Genomic DNA, 26785 nt, shown 5'->3' with positions numbered 1-26785 from the left:
AACCGTAAGTAGGAACCTTGAGCGATGTACCTTTTGGTAATCAGGGGACTAACAACAACGACGGACCAGGAAGCGACATTTTCGAAATAGCAAGAAATGCTAAAGGTTTATAAACTTTGAAATGCAGTGAGAATTCTAAAATTGTATTCAACCAATATTTATCAGATTAGTCTCGTTTCGCAAGAAAGAGGGACCTTCCGTCCGCGCTAACATTGCTAGTAAGTTAAGTTAGACCATAGAGGTGTCGTCATTGTGCTCTCAGCCATGTGGGGGGAGATCGACCCTGTTCCCGAGCCCAGTCCGACTGTCAGCGTTGAACCATTGGCCTGCAGACAGCCCGACCCCCGGCGACCACAGCCCGACCCCGGCGACCACAGCCCGACCCCCGGCGACCACAGCCCGAACCCCGGAGACCACAGCCCGAACCCCGGAGACCACAGCCCGACCCCCGGCGACCACAGCCCGACCCCCGGCGACCACAGCCCGACCCCTGGGGAACCGGACCAGCTTCTAGCTGCTCTGAAACCGCCCACACCGAGGAGGACGAGCCGCAGGACAACCAGGTGAGAAACAGCAACAAGGAGGGAGACGTAGAAACCAGATGTTACCAAAAATATTGATGACTACGCCCCTTTCATCTGTGATGTTAATGTGTGAACTAGCTAGCTATCAACCGGCGAATGACTAGGAATTGGCGAAGACAAGTGTGTGTGTGTGTGTGTGTGTGTGTGTGTTTTTTCCCAGGCGGATCCCATCGGTGTGTGTGCCATGGTGGAGGTGGTGGCTGTGAGTGGTATTCAGGTGAAGAGCCAGCAGGTAGGTGAGGCAGAACTGACCGTAGCCCAGCGGAGAGAGGAGCTGCTGGGACAATACCGGACCAAGCCCCTGGTGTTCCTGGAGCGATACCAGGTACCTCTTTTCTCGAACCCTGACAACCAGAACTGGGCTGGTCTTTCTTTTATTTATGGGCTCAGGGCACCATTGAAGATGAGACCCTGGTCTCAATTGGGTCTCTGAAGATGAGACCCTGGTCTCAGTTGGGTCTCTGAAGATGAGACCCTGGTCTCAGTTGGGCTCCACTGATTAAATTAAAGCTTAGAAAGTTAAGTATTTTTGAAATCCATATTTTTAGACACATTCTTTACACTTATTGTTTTTGAGACACAAATGCTTTGCCATCTCATTCACTTACTGTATTCACACAGTATCTCTGTATCTGAAACTGGCCTGAGTACAACTTGGTATTAAATAGAAACTGACATATGACCAACCCCTGCTCCCCCATCACCTCTGACCTCTAACCCTCTGTCCCTCTGTCCCATCACCTCTGACCTCTAACCCTCTGTCTCATCACCTCTGACCTCTAACCCTCTGTCTCATCACCTCTGACCTCTAACCTCTGACCTCTAACCCTCTGTCTCATCACCTCTAACCCTCTGTCTCATCACCTCTGACCTCTAACCCTCTGTCCCATCACCTCTGACCTCTAACCCTCTGTCTCATCACCTCTGACCTCTAACCCTCTGTCTCATCACCTCTGACCTCTAACCCTCTGTCTCATCACCTCTGACCTCTAACCCTCTGTCTCATCACCTCTGACCTCTAACCCTCTGTCTCATCACCTCTGACCTCTAACCCTCTGTCCCATCACCTCTGACCTCTAACCCTCTGTCTCATCACCTCTGACCTCTAACCCTCTGTCTCATCACCTCTGACCTCTAACCCTCTGTCTCATCACCTCTGACCTATAACCCTCTGTCTCATCACCTCTGACCTCTAACCCTCTGTCTCATCACCTCTGACCTCTAACCCTCTGTCTCATCACCTCTGACCTCTAACCCTCTGTCTCATCACCTCTGACCTCTAACCCTCTGTCCCATCACCTCTGACCTCTAACCCTCTGTCCCATCACCTCTGACCTCTAACCCTCTGTCCCATCACCTCTGACCTCTAACCTCTGTCTCATCACCTCTGACCTCTAACCCTCTGTCTCATCACCTCTGACCTCTAACCCTCTGTCTCATCACCTCTGACCTCTAACCCTCTGTCCCATCACCTCTGACCTCTAACCCTCTGTCTCATCACCTCTGACCTCTAACCCTCTGTCTCATCACCTCTGACCTCTAACCCTCTGTCCCATCACCTCTGACCTCTAACCCTCTGTCTCATCACCTCTGACCTCTAACCCTCTGTCCCATCACCTCTGACCTCTAACCCTCTGTCTCATCACCTCTGACCTCTAACCCTCTGTCCCATCACCTCTGACCTCTAACCCTCTGTCTCATCACCTCTGACCTCTAACCCTCTGTCCCATCACCTCTGACCTCTAACCCTCTGTCTCATCACCTCTGACCTCTAACCCTCTCCCACAGGCCCACCTGAAGCCACAGCACCTGTCAGTATTCTGCCATCTGACCTCTGACCCCCGGGCGCAGTACTACTGCCGGGAGGTGAGGCGGAGAGCAGCGGGACGGACCAACAGGACCCGGGTACGCAACCAACGCTACGCTGCCCTCAGGGAGCTGCAGAGGGGTGAGCCTAGCAACCAATCAGAGACCCTTGTACTCAGCCTAGCAACCAATCAGAGACCCTGGTACTCAGCCTAGCAACCAATCAGAGAACCTGGTACTCAGCCTAGCAACCAATCAGTGACCCTGGTACTCAGCCTAGCAACCAATCAGAGACCCTGGTACTCAGGCTTCAGCACCAATCACAGACCCTGGTACTCAGGCTTCAGCACCAATCACAGACCCTGGTACTCAGTCTTCAGCACCAATCACAGACCCTGGTAGTCAGTCTTCAGCACCAATCACAGACCCTGGTAGTCAGTCTTCAGCACCAATCACGGCACCAGGGGCCAACACTCAGACATCATTTACAAACCAGACGGCACCAGGGGCCCACGCCAACACTCAGACATCATTTACAAACCAGACGTCACCAGGGGCCAACACTCAGACATCATTTACAAACCAGATGGCACCAGGGGCCCACGCCAACACTCAGACATCATTTACAAACCAGACGGCACCAGGGGCCAACACTCAGACATCATTTACAAACCAGACGGCACCAGGGGCCAACACTCAGACATCATTTACAAACCAGACGGCACCAGGGGCCAACACTCAGACATCATTTACAAACCAGACGGCACCAGGGGCCAACACTCAGACATCATTTACAAACCAGACGGCACCAGGGGCCCACGCCAACACTCAGACATCATTTACAAACCAGACGGCACCAGGGGCCAACACTCAGACATCATTTACAAACCAGACGTCACCAGGGGCCCACACTCAGACATCATTTACAAACCAGATGGCACCAGGGGCCCACGCCAACACTCAGACATCATTTACAAACCAGACGGCACCAGGGGCCAACACTCAGACATCATTTACAAACCAGATGGCACCAGGGGCCCACGCCAACACTCAGACATCATTTACAAACCAGATGGCACCAGGGGCCAACACTCAGACATCATTTACAAACCAGATGGCACCAGGGGCCAACACTCAGACATCATTTACAAACCAGACGGCACCAGGGGCCCACGCCAACACTCAGACATCATTTACAAACCAGACGGCACCAGGGGCCAACACTCAGACATCATTTACAAACCAGACGTCACCAGGGGCCAACACTCAGACATCATTTACAAACCAGACGGCACCAGGGGCCCACGCCAACACTCAGACATCATTTACAAACCAGAGGCACCAGGCCAACACTCAGACATCATTTACAAACCAGGGGCCCACGCCAACACTCAGACATCATTTACAAACCAGATGGCACCAGGGGCCCACGCCAACACTCAGACATCATTTACAAACCAGATGGCACCAGGGGCCCACGCCAACACTCAGACATCATTTACAAACCAGATGGCACCAGGGGCCAACACTCAGACATCATTTACAAACCAGACGGCACCAGGGGCCAACACTCAGACATCATTTACAAACCAGACGGCACCAGGGGCCAACACTCAGACATCATTTACAAACCAGACGGCACCAGGGGCCAACACTCAGACATCATTTACAAACCAGACGGCACCAGGGGCCAACACTCAGACATCATTTACAAACCAGACGTCACCAGGGGCCAACACTCAGACATAATTTACAAACCAGACGACACCAGGGGCCCACGCCAACACTCAGACATCATTTACAAACCAGATGGCACCAGGGGCCCACGCCAACACTCAGACATCATTTACAAACCAGACGGCACCAGGGGCCCACGCCAACACTCAGACATCATTTACAAACCAGATGGCACCAGGGGCCAACACTCAGACATCATTTACAAACCAGACGGCACCAGGGGCCACTCAGACATCATTTACAAACCAGACATCATTTTACAAACCAGACGGCACCAGGGGCCAACACTCAGACATCATTTACAAACCAGACGGCACCAGGGGCCAACACTCAGACATCATTTACAAACCAGACGGCACCAGGGGCCAACACTCAGACATCATTTATAAACCAGACGGCACCAGGGGCCAACACTCAGACATCATTTACAAACCAGACGGCACCAGGGGCCAACACTCAGACATCATTTACAAACCAGACGGCACCAGGGGCCAACACTCAGACATCATTTACAAACCAGACGGCACCAGGGCCAACACTCAGACATCATTTACAAACCAGACGGCACCAGGGGCCAACACTCAGACATCATTTACAAACCAGACGGCACCAGGGCCCAACACTCAGACATCATTTACAAACCAGACGGCACCAGGGGCCAACACTCAGACATCATTTATAAACCAGACGCACCAGGGGCCAACACTCAGACATCATTTACAAAACCAGACGTCACCAGGGGCCAACACTCAGACATCATTTACAAACCAGACGTCACCAGGGGCAACACTCAGACATCATTTACAAACCAGACGGCAGACGACATCACCAGGGGCCCACGCCAACACTCAGACATCATTTACAAACCAGACGGCACCAGGGGCCCACGCCAACACTCAGACATCATTTACAAACCAGACGACATCATTTACAGGGGCCCACACTCAGACATCATTTACAAACCAGACGTCACCAGGGCCCAACACTCAGACATCATTTACAAACCAGACGGCACCAGGACGCCAACACTCAGACATCATTTACAAACCAGACGTCACCAGGGCCCAACGACATCATTTACAAACCAGACGCGTCACCAGGGGCCAACAATCAGACATCATTTACAAACCAGACGGCACCAGGGGCCCACGCCAACACTCAGACATCATTTACAAACCAGACGGCACCAGGGGCCAACACTCAGACATCATTTACAAACCAGACGTCACCAGGGGCCCACGCCAACACTCAGACATCATTTACAAACCAGACGTCACCAGGGGCCAACACTCAGACATCATTTACAAACCAGACGGCACCAGGGGCCAACACTCAGACATCATTTACAAACCAGATGGCACCAGGGGCCAACACTCAGACATCATTTACAAACCAGATGGCACCAGGGGCCAACACTCAGACATCATTTACAAACCAGACGGCACCAGGGGCCAACACTCAGACATCATTTACAAACCAGACGGCACCAGGGGCCCACGCCAACACTCAGACATCATTTACAAACCAGACGGCACCAGGGGCCCACGCCAACACTCAGACATCATTTACAAACCAGACGTCACCAGGGGCCCACACTCAGACATCATTTACAAACCAGATGGCAGGGGCCCACTGACATCCAGGGCCACTCAGACATCATTTACAAACCAGACGGCACCAGGGGCCAACACTCAGACATCATTTACAAACCAGATGGCACCAGGGGCCCACGCCAACACTCAGACATCATTTACAAACCAGATGGCACCAGGGGCCAACACTCAGACATCATTTACAAACCAGATGGCACCAGGGCCAACACTCAGACATCATTTACAAACCAGCCAACACTCAGACATCATTTACAAACCAGACGGCACCAGGGGCCAACACTCAGACATCATTTACAAACCAGATGGCACCAGGGGCCAACACTCAGACATCATTTACAAACCAGACGTCGCCAGGGGCCAACACTCAGACATCATTTACAAACCAGACGGCACCAGGGGCCAACACTCAGACATCATTTACAAACCAGATGGTCACCAGGGGCCAACACTCAGACATCATTTACAAACCAGATGGGCACCAGGGGCCCACGCCAACACTCAGACATCATTTACAAACCAGATGGCACCAGGGGCCAACACTCAGACATCATTTACAAACCAGATGGCACCAGGGGCCAACACTCAGACATCATTTACAAACCAGATGGGGCACCAGGACGGCACCAGGGGCCAACACTCAGACATCATTTACAAACCAGACGGCACCAGGGCCAACACTCAGACATCATTTACAAACCAGACGTCACCAGGGGCCAACACTCAGACATCATTTACAAACCAGACGGCACCAGGGGCCAACACTCAGACATCATTTACAAACCAGACGGCACCAGGGGCCAACACTCAGACATCATTTACAAACCAGACGGCACCAGGGGCGCCAACACTCAGACATCATTTACAAACCAGACGGGCACCAGGGGCCAACACTCAGACATCATTTACAAACCAGACGGCACCAGGGGCCACGCCAACACTCAGACATCATTTACAAACCAGAGATCAGACATCATTTACAAACCAGGGGCCCAGGCCAACACTCAGACATCATTTACAAACCAGACGGCACCAGGGGCCAACACTCAGACATCATTTACAAACCAGACGGCACCAGGGGCCAACACTCAGACATCATTTACAAACCAGACGGCACCAGGGGCCAACACTCAGACATCATTTACAAACCAGACGTCACCAGGGGCCAACACTCAGACATCATTTACAAACCAGACGGCACCAGGGGCCAACACTCAGACATCATTTACAAACCAGACGGCACCAGGGGCCCACAACACTCAGACATCATTTACAAACCAGACGTCACCAGGGGCCAACACTCACATCATTTACAAACCAGACGGCCAACACTCAGACATCATTTACAAAACCAGACGGCACCAGGGGCCAACACTCAGACATCATTTACAAACCAGACGGCACCAGGGGCCAACACTCAGACATCATTTACAAACCAGACGGCACCAGGGCCAACACTCAGACATCATTTACAAACCAGACGGCACCAGGGGCCAACACTCAGACATCATTTACAAACCAGACGGCACCAGGGGCCAACACTCAGACATCATTTACAAACCAGACGGCACCAGGGGCCAACACTCAGACATCATTTACAAACCAGACGGCACCAGGGGCCAACACTCAGACATCATTTACAAACCAGACGGCACCAGGCCAACACTCAGACATCATTTACAAACCAGACGGCACCAGGGGCCAACACTCAGACATCATTTACAAACCAGACGTCACCAGGGGCCAACACTCAGACATCATTTACAAACCAGACATCATTTACAAACCAGGCGTCACCAGGGCCAACACTCAGACATCATTTACAAACCAGACGGCACCAGGGGCCCACGCCAACACTCAGACATCATTTACAAACCAGACGTCACCAGGGGCCCACGCCAACACTCAGACATCATTTACAAACCAGACGTCACCAGGGGCCAACACTCAGACATCATTTACAAACCAGACGTCACCAGGGCCCACGCCAACACTCAGACATCATTTACAAACCAGACGTCACCAGGGCCAACACTCAGACATCATTTACAAACCAGACGGCACCAGGGCCAACACTCAGACATCATTTACAAACCAGACGTCACCAGGGGCCAACACTCAGACATCATTTACAAACCAGACGTCACCAGGGGCCCCAACACTCAGACATCATTTACAAACCAGACGTCACCAGGAGCCAACACTCAGACATCATTTACAAACCAGACGTCACCAGGGGCCAACACTCAGACATCATTTACAAACCAGACGTCACCAGGAGCCCACGCCAACACTCAGACATCATTTACAAACCAGACGGCACCAGGGGCCAACACTCAGACATCATTTACAAACCAGACGGCACGGCAACACTCAGACATCATTTACAAACCAGGCCACCAGGGCCAACACTCAGACATCATTTACAAACCAGACGTCACCAGGGGCCCACGCCAACACTCAGACATCATTTACAAACCAGACGGCACCAGGGGCCAACACTCAGACATCATTTACAAACCAGACGGCACCAGGGGCCAACACTCAGACATCATTTACAAACCAGACGGCACCAGGGGCCAACACTCAGACATCATTTACAAACCAGACGTCACCAGGGGCCCACTCAGACATCATTTACAAACCAGATGGCACCAGGGCCCCAACACTCAGACATCATTTACAAACCAGACGGCACCAGGGCCAACACTCAGACATCATTTACAAACCAGATGGCACCAGGGGCCAACACTCAGACATCATTTACAAACCAGACGGCACCAGGGGCCAACACTCAGACATCATTTACAAACCAGACGGCACCAGGGGCCAACACTCAGACATCATTTACAAACCAGACGTCACCAGGGGCCAACACTCAGACATCATTTACAAACCAGACGTCACCAGGGGCCAACACTCAGACATCATTTACAAACCAGACGGCACCAGGGGCCAACACTCAGACATCATTTACAAACCAGACGGACCAGGGGCCAACACTCAGTCATTTACAAACCAGGAGCCAGGGGCCAACACTCAGACATCATTTACAAACCAGACGGCACCAGGGGCCAACACTCAGACATCATTTACAAACCAGACGGCACCAGGGGCCCAACACTCAGACATCATTTACAAACCAGACGGCACCAGGGGCCAACACTCAGACATCATTTACAAACCAGACGTCACCAGGGGCCCACGCCAACACTCAGACATCATTTACAAACCAGACGTCACCAGGGGCCAACACTCAGACATCATTTACAAACCAGACGGCACCAGGGGCCACACTCAGACATCATTTACAAACCAGACGTCACCAGGGCCAAACACTCAGACATCATTTACAAACCAGACGTCACCAGGGCCAACACTCAGACATCATTTACAAACCAGACGGCACCAGGGGCCCAACCAACTCAGACATCATTTACAAACCAGACGGCACCAGGGGCCAACACTCAGACATCATTTACAAACCAGACGTCACCAGGAGCCAACACTCAGACATCATTTACAAACCAGACGTCACCAGGGGCCAACACTCAGACATCATTTACAAACCAGACGGCACCAGGGGCCAACACTCAGACATCATTTACAAACCAGACGTCACCAGGGGCCAACACTCAGACATCATTTACAAACCAGACGTCACCAGGGGCCAACACTCAGACATCATTTACAAACCAGACGTCACCAGGGGCCAACACTCAGACATCATTTACAAACCAGACGTCACCAGGGGCCAACACTCAGACATCATTTACAAACCAGACGTCACCAGGGGCCCACGCCAACACTCAGACATCATTTACAAACCAGACGTCACCAGGGGCCAACACTCAGACATCATTTACAAACCAGACGGCACCAGGGGCCAACACTCAGACATCATTTACAAACCAGACGGCACCAGGGGCCAACACTCAGACATCATTTACAAACCAGACGGCACCAGGGGCCAACACTCAGACATCATTTACAAACCAGACGTCACCAGGGCCCACGCAGACAACAAACCAGACATCATTTACAAACCAGACATCATTTACAAACCCAGGGGCACCAGGGCCCACGCCAACACTCAGACATCATTTACAAACCAGACGTCACCAGGGGCCAACACTCAGACATCATTTACAAACCAGATGGCACCAGGGGCCACGCCAACACTCAGACATCATTTACAAACCAGACGGCACCAGGGCCAACACTCAGACATCATTTACAAACCAGACGTCACCAGGGGCCAACACTCAGACATCATTTACAAACCAGACGCGTCACCAGGGGCCAACACTCAGACATCATTTACAAACCAGACGGCACCAGGGGCCAACACTCAGACATCATTTACAAACCAGACGTCACCAGGGGCCAACACTCAGACATCATTTACAAACCAGACATCATTTACAAACCAGAAGTCACCAGGGGCCAACACTCAGACATCATTTACAAACCAGGCGGCACCAGGGGCCAACACTCAGACATCATTTACAAACCAGACGGCACCAGGGGCCAAACACTCAGACATCATTTACAAACCAGGCCCACGGCACCAGGGCCCACGCCAACACTCAGACATCATTTACAAACCAGACGGCACCAGGGGCCCACTCAGACATCATTTACAAACCAGATGGCACCAGGGGCCAACACTCAGACATCATTTACAAACCAGACGGCACCAGGGGCCAACACTCAGACATCATTTACAAACCAGACGGCACCAGGGGCCAACACTCAGACATCATTTACAAACCAGACGGCACCAGGGGCCAACACTCAGACATCATTTACAAACCAGACGTCACCAGGGGCCAACACTCAGACATCATTTACAAACCAGACGTCACCAGGGGCCAACACTCAGACATCATTTACAAACCAGACGGCACCAGGGGCCAACACTCAGACATCATTTACAAACCAGACGGCACCAGGGGCCAACACTCAGACATCATTTACAAACCAGACGTCACCAGGGGCCCACGCCAACACTCAGACATCATTTACAAACCAGACGTCACCAGGGGCCAACACTCAGACATCATTTACAAACCAGACGGCACCAGGGGCCAACACTCAGACATCATTTACAAACCAGGCGTCACCAGGGGCCAACACTCAGACATCATTTACAAACCAGACGGCACCAGGGGCCAACACTCAGACATCATTTACAAACCAGACGTCACCAGGGGCCAACACTCAGACATCATTTACAAACCAGACGGCACCAGGGGCCAACACGGCCAACACTCAGACATCATTTACAAACCAGACGGCCAGGCCCCACGCCAACACTCAGACATCATTTACAAACCAGACGTCACCAGGGGCCAACACTCAGACATCATTTACAAACCAGACGTCACCAGGGGCCAACACTCAGACATCATTTACAAACCAGACGGCACCAGGGGCCAACAGACCAACACTCAGACATCATTTACAAACCAGACGTCACCAGGGGCCAACACTCAGACATCATTTACAAACCAGACGTCACCAGGGCCAACACTCCAGACATCATTTACAAACCAGACGGCACCAGGGGCCAACACTCAGACATCATTTACAAACCAGACGTCACCAGGGGCCAACACTCAGACATCATTTACAAACCAGACGTCACCAGGGGCCAACACTCAGACATCATTTACAAACCAGACGTCACCAGGGGCCAACACTCAGACATCATTTACAAACCAGACGGCACCAGGGGCCCACGCCAACACTCAGACATCATTTACAAACCAGACGGCACCAGGGGCCAACACTCAGACATCATTTACAAACCAGACGGCACCAGGGGCCCACGCCAACACTCAGACATCATTTACAAACCAGACGTCACCAGGGGCCCACTCAGACATCATTTACAAACCAGGCGGCAGACATCATTTTTACAAACCAGACGTCACCAGGGGCCAACACTCAGACATCATTTACAAACCAGACGGCACCAGGGGCCAACACTCAGACATCATTTACAAACCAGACGTCAGAACATCAGACATCATTTACAAACCAGACGTCACCAGGGGCCAACACTCAGACATCATTTACAAACCAGACGTCACCAGGGCCCACGCCAACACTCAGACATCATTTACAAACCAGATGCGTCACCAGGGGCCACGCCAACACTCAGACATCATTTACAAACCAGGCGGCACAGGGGCGTCACTCAGACATCATTTACAAACCAGCCAAGGGGCCAACACTCAGACATCATTTACAAACCAGAGCGTCACCAGGGCCAACACTCAGACATCATTTACAAACCAGATGGCACCAGGGGCCAACACTCAGACATCATTTACAAACCAGACGGCACCAGGGGCCAACACTCAGACATCATTTACAAACCAGACGGCACCAGGGCCCACGCCAACACTCAGACATCATTTACAAACCAGACGGCACCAGGGGCCAACACTCAGACATCATTTACAAACCAGACGGCACCAGGGGCCAACACTCAGACATCATTTACAAACCAGACGTCACCAGGGGCCAACACTCAGACATCATTTACAAACCAGATGGCACCAGGGCCCACGCCAACACTCAGACATCATTTACAAACCAGGCGGCACCAGGGCCAACACTCAGACATCATTTACAAACCAGACGTCACCAGGGGCCAACACTCAGACATCATTTACAAACCAGACGGCACCAGGGGCCAACACTCAGACATCATTTACAAACCAGACGTCACCAGGGGCCAACACTCAGACATCATTTACAAACCAGACGGCACCAGGGGCCAACACTCAGACATCATTTACAAACCAGACGGCACCAGGGGCCAACACTCAGACATCATTTACAAACCAGACGGCACCAGGGGCCAACACTCAGACATCATTTACAAACCAGACGGCACCAGGGGCCAACACTCAGACATCATTTACAAACCAGACGCACCAGGGCCAACACTCAGACATCATTTACAAACCAGGGGCCCAGGGGCCAACACTCAGACATCATTTACAAACCAGGCGGCACCAGGGGCCAACACTCAGACATCATTTACAAACCAGAGCGTCACCAGGGGCCAACACTCAGACATCATTTACAAACCAGACGTCACCAGGAGCCAACACTCAGACATCATTTACAAACCAGACGTCACCAGGGGCCAACACTCAGACATCATTTACAAACCAGACGTCACCAGGAGCCCACGCCAACACTCAGACATCATTTACAAACCAGACGGCACCAGGGGCCAACACTCAGACATCATTTACAAACCAGACGTCACCAGGGGCCAACACTCAGACATCATTTACAAACCAGACGTCACCAGGGGCCAACACTCAGACATCATTTACAAACCAGACGGCACCAGGGGCCAACACTCAGACATCATTTACAAACCAGACGGCACCAGGGGCCAAACACTCAGACATCATTTACAAACCAGACGTCACCAGGGGCCAACACTCAGACATCATTTACAAACCAGACGTCACCAGGGCCCACGCCAACACTCAGACATCATTTACAAACCAGACATCATTTCATTTACAAACCAGGCGTCACCAGGGCCCACGCCAACACTCAGACATCATTTACAAACCAGAAGGCACCAGGGGCCAACACTCAGACATCATTTACAAACCAGGCGTCACCAGGGGCCAACACTCAGACATCATTTACAAACCAGACGGCACCAGGGGCCAACACTCAGACATCATTTACAAACCAGAGCGGCACCAACACTCAGACATCATTTACAAACCAGGCGTCACCAGGGGCCAACACTCAGACATCATTTACAAACCAGATGGCACCAGGGGCCAACACTCAGACATCATTTACAAACCAGGCGGCACCAGGGGCCAACACTCAGACATCATTTACAAACCAGACGTCACCAGGGGCCAACACTCAGACATCATTTACAAACCAGACGTCACCAGGGGCCAACACTCAGACATCATTTACAAACCAGGCGTCACCAGGGGCCCACGCCAACACTCAGACATCATTTACAAACCAGGCGTCACCAGGGGCCAACACTCAGACATCATTTACAAACCAGACGGCACCAGGGGCCACGCCAACACTCAGACATCATTTACAAACCAGACGGCACCAGGGGCCAACACTCAGACATCATTTACAAACCAGAGCGTCACAAACACTCAGACATCATTTACAAACCAGGCGTCACCAGGAGCCAACACTCAGACATCATTTACAAACCAGACGTCACCAGGGGCCAACACAAACCAGATCAGACATCATTTTACAAACCAGATGGTCACCAGGGGCGCAACACTCAGACATCATTTACAAACCAGACGTCACCAGGGGCCAACACTCAGACATCATTTACAAACCAGACGTCACCAGACATCATTTACAAACCAGACGTCACCAGGGCCCACGCCAACACTCAGACATCATTTACAAACCAGACGGCACCAGGGGCCCACGCCAACACTCAGACATCATTTACAAACCAGACGGCACCAGGGGCCAACACTCAGACATCATTTACAAACCAGACGGCACCAGGGGCCCACGCCAACACTCAGACATCATTTACAAACCAGACGTCACCAGGGGCCAACACTCAGACATCATTTACAAACCAGACGGCACCAGGGGCCAACACTCAGACATCATTTACAAACCAGACGTCACCAGGGCCGCCAATCAGACATCATTTACAAACCAGAGCGGCACCAGGGGCCAACACTCAGACATCATTTACAAACCAGACGGCACCAGGGGCCAACACTCAGACATCATTTACAAACCAGACGTCACCAGGGGCCAACACTCAGACATCATTTACAAACCAGACGTCACCAGGGGCCATTTACAAACCAGGCTCAGCCAACACTCAGACATCATTTACAAACCAGACGGCACCAGGGCCAACACTCCAGACATCATTTACAAACCAGGCGGCACCAGGGCCCACGCCAACACTCAGACATCATTTACAAACCAGACGGCACCAGGGGCCAACACTCAGACATCATTTACAAACCAGACGGCACCAGGGGCCAACACTCAGACATCATTTACAAACCAGACGGCACCAGGGGCCCACTCAGACATCATTTACAAACCAGACCAGGGGCCAACACTCCATCATTTACAAACCAGGGGCACCAGGCCAACACTCAGACATCATTTACAAACCAGACGGCACCAGGGGCCAACACTCAGACATCATTTACAAACCAGGCGTCACCAGGGGCCAAACCAGCCACACTCAGACATCATTTACAAACCAGACGGCACCAGGGGCCCAAACACTCAGACATCATTTACAAACCAGACGTCACCAGGGCCAACACTCAGACATCATTTACAAACCAGACGGCACCAGGGGCCAACACTCAGACATCATTTACAAACCAGACGGCACCAGGGGCCAACACTCAGACATCATTTACAAACCAGACGTCACCAGGGGCCAACACTCAGACATCATTTACAAACCAGACGGCAGACATCATTTACAAACCAGACGTCACCAGGGGCCAACACTCAGACATCATTTACAAACCAGACGGCACCAGGGGCCAACACTCAGACATCATTTACAAACCAGACGGCAGAACACATCATTTACAAACCAGACGCACCAGGGGCCAACACTCACCAGGGCCCACGCCAACACTCAGACATCATTTACAAACCAGACGGCACCAGGGGCCAACACTCAGACATCATTTACAAACCAGACGGCACCAGGGCCAACACTCAGACATCATTTACAAACCAGACGGCACCAGGGGCCAACACTCAGACATCATTTACAAACCAGACGGCACCAGGGCCCACGCCAACACTCAGACATCATTTACAAACCAGACGGCACGGGGCCAACACTCACCATTTACAAACCAGGACCAGGGGCGCCAACACTCAGACATCATTTACAAACCAGACGGCACCAGGGGCCAACACTCAGACATCATTTACAAACCAGACGTCACCAGGGCCAACACTCAGACATCATTTACAAACCAGACGTCACCAGGGGCCAACACTCAGACATCATTTACAAACCAGCTCAGACATCATTTACAAACCAGGCGGCACCAGGGGCCAACACTCAGACATCATTTACAAACCAGGCGTCACCAGGGGCCAACACTCAGACATCATTTACAAACCAGATGTCACCAGGGGCCAACTCAGACATCATTTACAAACCAGACGGCACCAGGGGCCAACACTCAGACATCATTTACAAACCAGACGTCACCAGGGCCAACACTCAGACATCATTTACAAACCAGGCGGCACCAGGGGCCAACACTCAGACATCATTTACAAACCAGACGTCACCAGGGGCCCACGCCAACACTCAGACATCATTTACAAACCAGACGTCACCAGGGGCCAACACTCAGACATCATTTACAAACCAGACGGCACCAGGGGCCAACACTCAGACATCATTTACAAACCAGACGTCACCAGGGGCCAACACTCAGACATCATTTACAAACCAGACGTCACCAGGGGCCAACACTCAGACATCATTTACAAACCAGACGTCACCAGGGGCCAACACTCAGCATCATTTACACTCAGACATCATTTTACAAACCAGAGCGGCACCAGGGGCCACTCAGACATCATTTACAAACCAGGCGGCAGACATCATTTACAAACCAGACGTCACCAGGGGCCAACACTCAGACATCATTTACAAACCAGACGGCACCAGGGGCCAACACTCAGACATCATTTACAAACCAGACGTCACCAGGGGCCCACGCCAACACTCAGACATCATTTACAAACCAGACGGCACCAGGGGCCCACGCCAACACTCAGACATCATTTACAAACCAGACGTCACCAGGGGCCAACACTCAGACATCATTTACAAACCAGACGTCACCAGGGGCCAACACTCAGACATCATTTACAAACCAGAGGGGCCAACGTCACCAAACCAGGGCCCACGCCAACACTCAGACATCATTTACAAACCAGACGTCACCAGGGGCCAACACTCAGACATCATTTACAAACCAGACGGCACCAGGGGCCAAACACTCAGACATCATTTACAAACCAGACGTCACCAGGGGCCAACACTCAGACATCATTTACAAACCAGACGGCACCAGGGGCCCAACACTCAGACATCATTTACAAACCAGACGGCACCAGGGGCCAACACTCAGACATCAGACATCATTTACAAACCAGACGGCACCAGGGGCCAACACTCAGACATCATTTACAAACCAGCCACCAGGGGCCCACTCAGACATCATTTACAAACCAGACCAGGGGCCAACACTCAGACATCATTTACAAACCAGGGCCAACACTCAGACATCATTTACAAACCAGACGTCACCAGGGGCCAACACTCAGACATCATTTACAAACCAGACGTCACCAGGGGCCAACACTCAGACATCATTTACAAACCAGACGTCACCAGGGGCCAACACTCAGACATCATTTACAAACCAGATGTCACCAGGGGCCAACACTCAGACATCATTTACAAACCAGACGTCACCAGGGGCCAACACTCAGACATCATTTACAAACCAGACGGCACCAGGGGCCAACACTCAGACATCATTTACAAACCAGACGTCACCAGGGGCCAACACTCAGACATCATTTACAAACCAGACGGCACCAGGGGCCATCATTTACAAACCAGGCCACCAGGGGCCACTCAGACATCATTTACAAACCAGACGTCACCAGGGGCCAACACTCAGACATCATTTACAAACCAGACGGCACCAGGGCCCAACACTCAGACATCATTTACAAACCAGGCGACACAAACACTCAGACATCATTTACAAACCAGACGTCACCAGGGGCCCACGCCAACACTCAGACATCATTTACAAACCAGACGTCACCAGGGCCAACACTCAGACATCATTTACAAACCAGACGGCACCAGGGGCCAACACTCAGACATCATTTACAAACCAGACGTCACCAGGGGCCAACACTCAGACATCATTTACAAACCAGACGTCACCAGGGCCCAACACTCAGACATCATTTACAAACCAGACGTCACCAGGGGCCAACACTCAGACATCATTTACAAACCAGACGTCACCAGGGGCCAACACTCAGACATCATTTACAAACCAGACGTCACCAGGGGCCAACACTCAGACATCATTTACAAACCAGACGGCACCAGGGCCAACACGCCAACACTCAGACATCATTTACAAACCAGACGTCACCAGGGGCCAACACTCAGACATCATTTACAAACCAGACGTCACCAGGGGCCAACACTCAGACATCATTTACAAACCAGGCGTCACCAGGGGCCACGCCAACACTCAGACATCATTTACAAACCAGGCGTCACCAGGGGCCAACACGACATCATTTACAAACTCAGACATCATTTACAAACCAGACGTCACCAGGGGCCAACACTCAGACATCATTTACAAACCAGACGTCACCAGGGGCCCACGCCAACACTCAGACATCATTTACAAACCAGACGTCACCAGGGGCCAACACTCAGACATCATTTACAAACCAGACGTCACCAGGGGCCAACACTCAGACATCATTTACAAACCAGACGTCACCAGGGGCCAACACTCAGACATCATTTACAAACCAGACGGCACCAGGGGCCAACACTCAGACATCATTTACAAACCAGGCGGCACCAGGGGCCAACACTCAGACATCATTTACAAACTCAGACATCATTTACAAACCAGGGTCCAAACACTCAGACATCATTTACAAACCAGGCGTCACCAGGGGCCAACACTCAGACATCATTTACAAACCAGACGGCACCAGGGGCCAACACTCAGACATCATTTACAAACCAGGCCCAGGCCAACACTCAGACATCATTTACAAACCAGGGGCCAACACTCAGACATCATTTACAAACCAGGGCGGCACAAACACTCAGACATCATTTACAAACCAGACGGCACCAGGGCCCACGCCAACACTCAGACATCATTTACAAACCAGACGTCACCAGGGGCCAACACTCAGACATCATTTACAAACCAGACGTCACCAGGGGCCAACACTCAGACATCATTTACAAACCAGACGTCACCAGGGGCCAACACTCAGACATCATTTACAAACCAGACGGCACCAGGGGCCAACACTCAGACATCATTTACAAACCAGACGGCACCAGGGGCCAACACTCAGACATCATTTACAAACCAGACGGCACCAGGGCCAACACTCAGACATCATTTACAAACCAGGGGCACCAGGGGCCAACACTCAGACATCATTTACAAACCAGGCGTCACCAGGGGCCAACACTCACATCATTTACAAACCAGGGGCCCAGGGGCCAACACTCAGACATCATTTACAAACCAGACGTCACCAGGGGCCCACGCCAACACTCAGACATCATTTACAAACCAGACGTCACCAGGGGCCAACACTCAGACATCATTTACAAACCAGGCGGGGGGCCAACACTCAGACATCATTTACAAACCAGACGTCACCAGGGGCCAACACTCAGACATCATTTACAAACCAGACGTCACCAGGGGCCAACACTCAGACATCATTTACAAACCAGACGGCACCAGGGGCCAACACTCAGACATCATTTACAAACCAGACGTCACCAGGGGCCCACGCTCAACACTCAGACATCATTTACAAACCAGACCAGGGGCCAACACTCAGACATCATTTACAAACCAGGGCACCAGGGGCCAACACTCAGACATCATTTACAAACCAGACGTCACCAGGGGCCAACACTCAGACATCATTTACAAACCAGACGGCACCAGGGGCCAACACTCAGACATCATTTACAAACCAGACGGCACCAGGGGCCAACACTCAGACATCATTTACAAACCAGACGTCACCAGGGGCCAACACTCAGACATCATTTACAAACCAGACGGCACCAGGGGCCAACATCAGACATCATTTACAAACCAGACGTCACCAGGGCCAACACTCAGACATCATTTACAAACCAGACGTCACCAGGGGCCAAACACTCAGACATCATTTACAAACCAGACGGCACCAGGGGCCAACACTCAGACATCATTTACAAACCAGACGTCACCAGGGGCCAACACTCAGACATCATTTACAAACCAGACGTCACCAGGGGCCAACACTCAGACATCATTTACAAACCAGACGTCACCAGGGGCCCACCAGACACTCAAACCAGACATCATTTACAAACCATTTACAAACCAGGCGGCACCAGGGCCAACACTCAGACATCATTTACAAACCAGACGTCACCAGGGGCAACACTCAGACATCATTTACAAACCAGGCGTCACCAGGGGCCAACACTCAGACATCATTTACAAACCAGAGCGGCACCAGGGGCCAACACTCAGACATCATTTACAAACCAGACGTCACCAGGGCCAACACTCAGACATCATTTACAAACCAGACCAGGGGCCAACACTCAGACATCATTTACAAACCAGGGGCACCAGGGGCCAACACTCAGACATCATTTACAAACCAGACGTCACCAGGGCCAACACTCAGACATCATTTACAAACCAGGCGTCACCAGGGCCCACGCCAACACTCAGACATCATTTACAAACCAGACGGCACCAGGGGCCAACACTCAGACATCATTTACAAACCAGACGGCACTCAGACATCATTTACAAACCAGGCGGCACCAGGGGCCAACACTCAGACATCATTTACAAACCAGACGGCACCAGGGGCCCACGCCAACACTCAGACATCATTTACAAACCAGACGGCACCAGGGGCCAACACTCAGACATCATTTACAAACCAGACGGCACCAGGGGCCAACACTCAGACATCATTTACAAACCAGACGTCACCAGGGCCACGCCACACTCAGACATCATTTACAAACCAGACGGCACCAGGGGCCAACACTCAGCATCAACAAACCAGACTCAGACATCATTTACAAACCAGACGTCACCAGGGGCCAACACTCAGACATCATTTACAAACCAGACGTCACCAGGGGCCAACACTCAGACATCATTTACAAACCAGACGTCACCAGGGGCCAACACTCAGACATCATTTACAAACCAGACGGCACCAGGGGCCAACACTCAGACATCATTTACAAACCAGACGGCACCAGGGGCCAACACTCAGACATCATTTACAAACCAGACGTCACCAGGGGCCAACACTCAGACATCATTTACAAACCAGACGGCACCAGGGGCCAACACTCAGACATCATTTACAAACATTTACAAACCAGACGGCACCAGGGGCCAACACTCAGACATCATTTACAAACCAGACGGCACCAGGGGCCAGACATCATTTACAAACCAGAACACTCAGACATCATTTACAAACCAGACGGCACCAGGGCCAACACTCAGACATCATTTACAAACCAGACGGCACCAGGGGCCAACACTCAGACATCATTTACAAACCAGACGTCACCAGGGGCCAACACTCAGACATCATTTACAAACCAGACGGCACACCAGGGGCCACTCAGACATCATTTACAAACCAGGCACTCAGACATCATTTACAAACCAGACGTCACCAGGGGCCAACACTCAGACATCATTTACAAACCAGATGCACCAGGGGCCAACACTCAGACATCATTTACAAACCAGACGGCACCAGGGGCCAACACTCAGACATCATTTACAAACCAGACGTCACCAGGGGCCAACACTCAGACATCATTTACAAACCAGACGTCACCAGGGGCCCACGCCAACACTCAGACATCATTTACAAACCAGACGTCACCAGGAGCCCACACTCAGACATCATTTACAAACCAGACGTCACCAGGGGCCCACGCCAACACTCAGACATCATTTACAAACCAGACGTCACCAGGGGCCAACACTCAGACATCATTTACAAACCAGACGTCACCAGGGGCCAACACTCAGACATCATTTACAAACCAGACGTCACCAGGGGCCCACGCCAACACTCAGACATCATTTACAAACCAGACGTCACCAGGGGCCAACACTCAGACATCATTTACAAACCAGGCGTCACCAGGGGCCCACGCCAACACTCAGACATCATTTACAAACCAGGGGCACCAGGGCCAACACTCAGACATCATTTACAAACCAGGCGTCACCAGGGGCCAACACTCAGACATCATTTACAAACCAGACGTCACCAGGGGCCAACACTCAGACATCATTTACAAACCAGACGGCACCAGGGGCCAACACTCAGACATCATTTACAAACCAGAGCGGCACCAGACATCATTTACAAACCAGACATCACCAGGGGCCCAGGGGCCAACACTCAGACATCATTTACAAACCAGACGGCACCAGGGGCCAACAGGGGCCAACACTCAGACATCATTTACAAACCAGACGACACCAGGGCCAACACTCAGACATCATTTACAAACCAGGCGTCACATCATTTACAAACCAGGGGCCAACACTCAGACATCATTTACAAACCAGACGTCACCAGGGGCCAACACTCAGACATCATTTACAAACCAGACGTCACAAACCAGACATCATTTACAAACCAGGCACCAGGGGCCAACACTCAGACATCATTTACAAACCAGACGTCACCAGGGGCCAACACTCAGACATCATTTACAAACCAGACGGCACCAGGGGCCAACACTCAGACATCATTTACAAACCAGACGACATCATTTACAAACCAGGCACCAGGGGCCAACACTCAGACATCATTTACAAACCAGACGTCACCAGAACACTCAGACATCATTTACAAACCAGTCACCAGGGGCCAACACTCAGACATCATTTACAAACCAGACGGCACCAGGGGCCAACACTCAGACATCATTTACAAACCAGACGGCACCAGGGGCCCACGCATCATTTACAAACTCAGACATCATTTACAAACCAGACGGCACCAGGGGCCAACACTCAGACATCATTTACAAACCAGACGGCACCAGGGGCCCCAACACTCAGACATCATTTACAAACCAGACGGCACCAGGGGCCAACACTCAGACATCATTTACAAACCAGACGTCACCAGGGGCCAACACTCAGACATCATTTACAAACCAGGGTCACCAGGGGCCCACGCCAACACTCAGACATCATTTACAAACCAGACGGCACCAGGGGCCCACGCCAACACTCAGACATCATTTACAAACCAGACGTCACCAGGGGCCAACACTCAGACATCATTTACAAACCAGACGTCACCAGGGGCCCACGCCAACACTCAGACATCATTTACAAACCAGACGGCACCAGGGGCCAACACTCAGACATCATTTACAAACCAGACGGCACCAGGGGCCAACACTCAGACATCATTTACAAACCAGACGTCACCAGGGGCCAACACTCAGACATCATTTACAAACCAGACGTCACCAGGAGCCAACACTCAGACATCATTTACAAACCAGACGTCAGACATCATTTACAAACCAGAGCGTCACCAGGGGCCAAACACTCAGACATCATTTACAAACCAGACGGCACCAGGGCCCACGCCAACACTCAGACATCATTTACAAACCAGACGTCACCAGGGGCCCACGCCAACACTCAGACATCATTTACAAACCAGACGTCACCAGGGCCAACACTCAGCATCATTTACAAACCAGACACTCAGACATCATTTACAAACCAGACGGCACCAGGGGCCAACACTCAGACATCATTTACAAACCAGACGTCACCAGGGGCCAACACTCAGACATCATTTACAAACCAGACGGCACCACCAGGGGCCAACACTCAGACATCATTTACAAACCAGACGTCACCAGGGCCAACACTCAGACATCATTTACAAACCAGACGGCACCAGGGGCCCACGCCAACACTCAGACATCATTTACAAACCAGACGGCACCAGGGGCCCACGCCAACACTCAGACATCATTTACAAACCAGACGGCACCAGGGGCCAACACTCAGACATCATTTACAAACCAGACGGCACCAGGGGCCAACACTCAGACATCATTTACAAACCAGACGTCACCAGGGGCCAACACTCAGACATCATTTACAAACCAGACGGCACCAGGGGCCAGACATCATTTACAAACCAGAGCGTCACCAGGGGCCCACACTCAGACATCATTTACAAACCAGACGTCACCAGGGGCCAACACTCAGACATCATTTACAAACCAGACGTCACCAGGGGCCAAACACTCAGACATCATTTACAAACCAGACGGGGCCAACACTCAGACATCATTTACAAACCAGACGCACCAGGGGCCAACACTCAGACATCATTTACAAACCAGACGTCACCAGGGCCCAGCCAACACTCAGACATCATTTACAAACCAGAAGCGGCACCAGGGGCCAACACTCAGACATCATTTACAAACCAGAGCGTCACCAGGGGCCAACACTCAGACATCATTTACAAACCAGATGGCACCCCAGGGCCAACACTCAGACATCATTTACAAACCAGATGGCGGCACCAGGGGCCCACACTCAGACATCATTTACAAACCAGACGTCACCAGGGGCCAACACTCAGACATCATTTACAAACCAGACGTCACCAGGGCCAACACTCAGACATCATTTACAAACCAGAGCGTCACCAGGGCCAACACTCAGACATCATTTACAAACCAGACGTCACCAGGGGCCAACACTCAGACATCATTTACAAACCAGACGGCACCAGGGGCCAACACTCAGACATCATTTACAAACCAGGCGTCACCAGGGGCCAACACTCCAGACATCATTTACAAACCAGACGTCACCAGGGGCCAACACTCAGACATCATTTACAAACCAGACGTCACCAGGGGCCCACGCCAACACTCAGACATCATTTACAAACCAGACGGCACCAGGGGCCCACGCCAACACTCAGACATCATTTACAAACCAGACGGCACCAGGGGCCCACGCCAACACTCAGACATCATTTACAAACCAGACGGCACCAGGGGCCAACACTCAGACATCATTTACAAACCAGACGCACCAGGGGCCAGACATCATTTACAAACCAGACCAGGGGCCAACACTCAGACATCATTTACAAACCAGGGGCCCAGGGGCCAACACTCAGACATCATTTACAAACCAGACGTCACCAGGGGCCAACACTCAGACATCATTTACAAACCAGACGTCACCAGGGGCCAACACTCAGACATCATTTACAAACCAGACGTCACCAGGGGCCAACACTCAGACATCATTTACAAACCAGACGTCACCAGGGGCCAACACTCAGACATCATTTACAAACCAGACGGCACCAGGGGCCAACACCAGACATCATTTACAAACCAGCCAACACTCAGACATCATTTACAAACCAGACGGCACCAGGGCCAACACTCAGACATCATTTACAAACCAGGCGGCACCAGGGGCCAACACTCAGACATCATTTACAAACCAGACGGCACCAGGGGCCAACACTCAGACATCATTTACAAACCAGACGGCACCAGGGCCCACGCCAACACTCAGACATCATTTACAAACCAGACGGCACCAGGGCCAACACTCAGACATCATTTACAAACCAGACGTCACCAGGGGCCAACACTCAGACATCATTTACAAACCAGACGTCAGGGCCACATCATCATTTACAAACCAGACGTCACCAGGGGCCAACACTCAGACATCATTTACAAACCAGACGGCACCAGGGGCCAACACTCAGACATCATTTACAAACCAGACGGCACCAGGGGCCAACACTCAGACATCATTTACAAACCAGACCAGGGCACCAGGGGCCAACACTCAGACATCATTTACAAACCAGACTCACCAGACATCATTTACAAACCAGACGTCACCAGGGCCCAACACTCAGACATCATTTACAAACCAGACGGCACCAGGGGCCAACACTCAGACATCATTTACAAACCAGGCGTCACCAGGGGCCAACACTCAGACATCATTTACAAACCAGACGTCACCAGGGCCCACACTCATTTACAAACCAGGCGGCACCAGGGGCCAACACTCAGACATCATTTACAAACCAGACGTCACCAGGGGCCAACACTCAGACATCATTTACAAACCAGACGGCACCAGGGCCAACACTCAGACATCATTTACAAACCAGGCGTCACCAGGGGCCAACACTCAGACATCATTTACAAACCAGACGGCACCAGGGGCCAAACACTCAGACATCATTTACAAACCAGGCGCTACCAGGGCCAACACTCAGACATCCAAACCAGGGGCCCACGGGCCAACACTCAGACATCATTTACAAACCAGACGCGGAGCCAACACTCACCAGGGCCCAGGGCCAACACTCAGACATCATTTACAAACCAGACGGCACCAGGGGCCAACACTCAGACATCATTTACAAACCAGACGGCACCAGGGGCCCACGCCAACACTCAGACATCATTTACAAACCAGACGTCACCAGGGCCAACACTCAGACATCATTTACAAACCAGACGTCACCAGGGCCAACACTCAGACATCATTTACAAACCAGGCGTCACCAGGGGCCAACACTCAGACATCATTTACAAACCAGAGCGTCACCAGGGGCCAACACTCAGACATCATTTACAAACCAGACGGCACCAGGGGCCAACACTCAGACATCATTTACAAACCAGGCGGCACCAGGGGCCAACACTCAGACATCATTTACAAACCAGACGGCACCAGGGCCAACACTCAGACATCATTTACAAACCAGACGGCACCAGGGGCCAACACTCAGACATCATTTACAAACCAGACGTCACCAGGGCCAACACTCAGACATCATTTACAAACCAGACGGCACCAGGGCCAACACTCAGACATCATTTACAAACCAGACGGCACATCATTTACAAACCAGACGGGCACCAGGGGCCAACACTCAGACATCATTTACAAACCAGAGCGTCACCAGGGGCCAACACTCAGACATCATTTACAAACCAGCGTCACCAGGGCCAACACTCAGACATCATTTACAAACCAGGCGGCAGGGCCACATCATTTTACAAACCAGAACACTCACATC

At 51.6% G+C, this 26785-nt stretch overlaps 1 protein-coding gene across 1 annotated transcript in view; it reads left to right on the top strand.

Annotated features, from left to right (window-relative positions):
- Positions 1-317: 317 nt before the first annotated feature.
- The window catches only part of ccdc97 (coiled-coil domain containing 97), a gene marked incomplete at its 5' end in the record, with an annotated part of 93532 nt that continues 67064 nt past the window's right edge, over positions 318-26785 (top strand). The window contains 3 exons of the mRNA XM_065016836.1: positions 318-563; positions 745-909; positions 2373-2532. Of these exons, the coding sequence (XP_064872908.1) occupies positions 318-563; positions 745-909; positions 2373-2532 (571 nt within the window). The remainder of the gene's footprint in view (positions 564-744; positions 910-2372; positions 2533-26785) is intronic.

Source organism: Oncorhynchus nerka, unplaced genomic scaffold (genome assembly GCF_034236695.1).
Source record: "Oncorhynchus nerka isolate Pitt River unplaced genomic scaffold, Oner_Uvic_2.0 unplaced_scaffold_838, whole genome shotgun sequence".
Lineage (NCBI taxonomy): Eukaryota > Metazoa > Chordata > Actinopteri > Salmoniformes > Salmonidae > Oncorhynchus > Oncorhynchus nerka.
The sequence above is the reverse complement of the archived record's forward strand: the minus strand, read 5'-3'. Positions and strand labels throughout refer to the sequence as shown.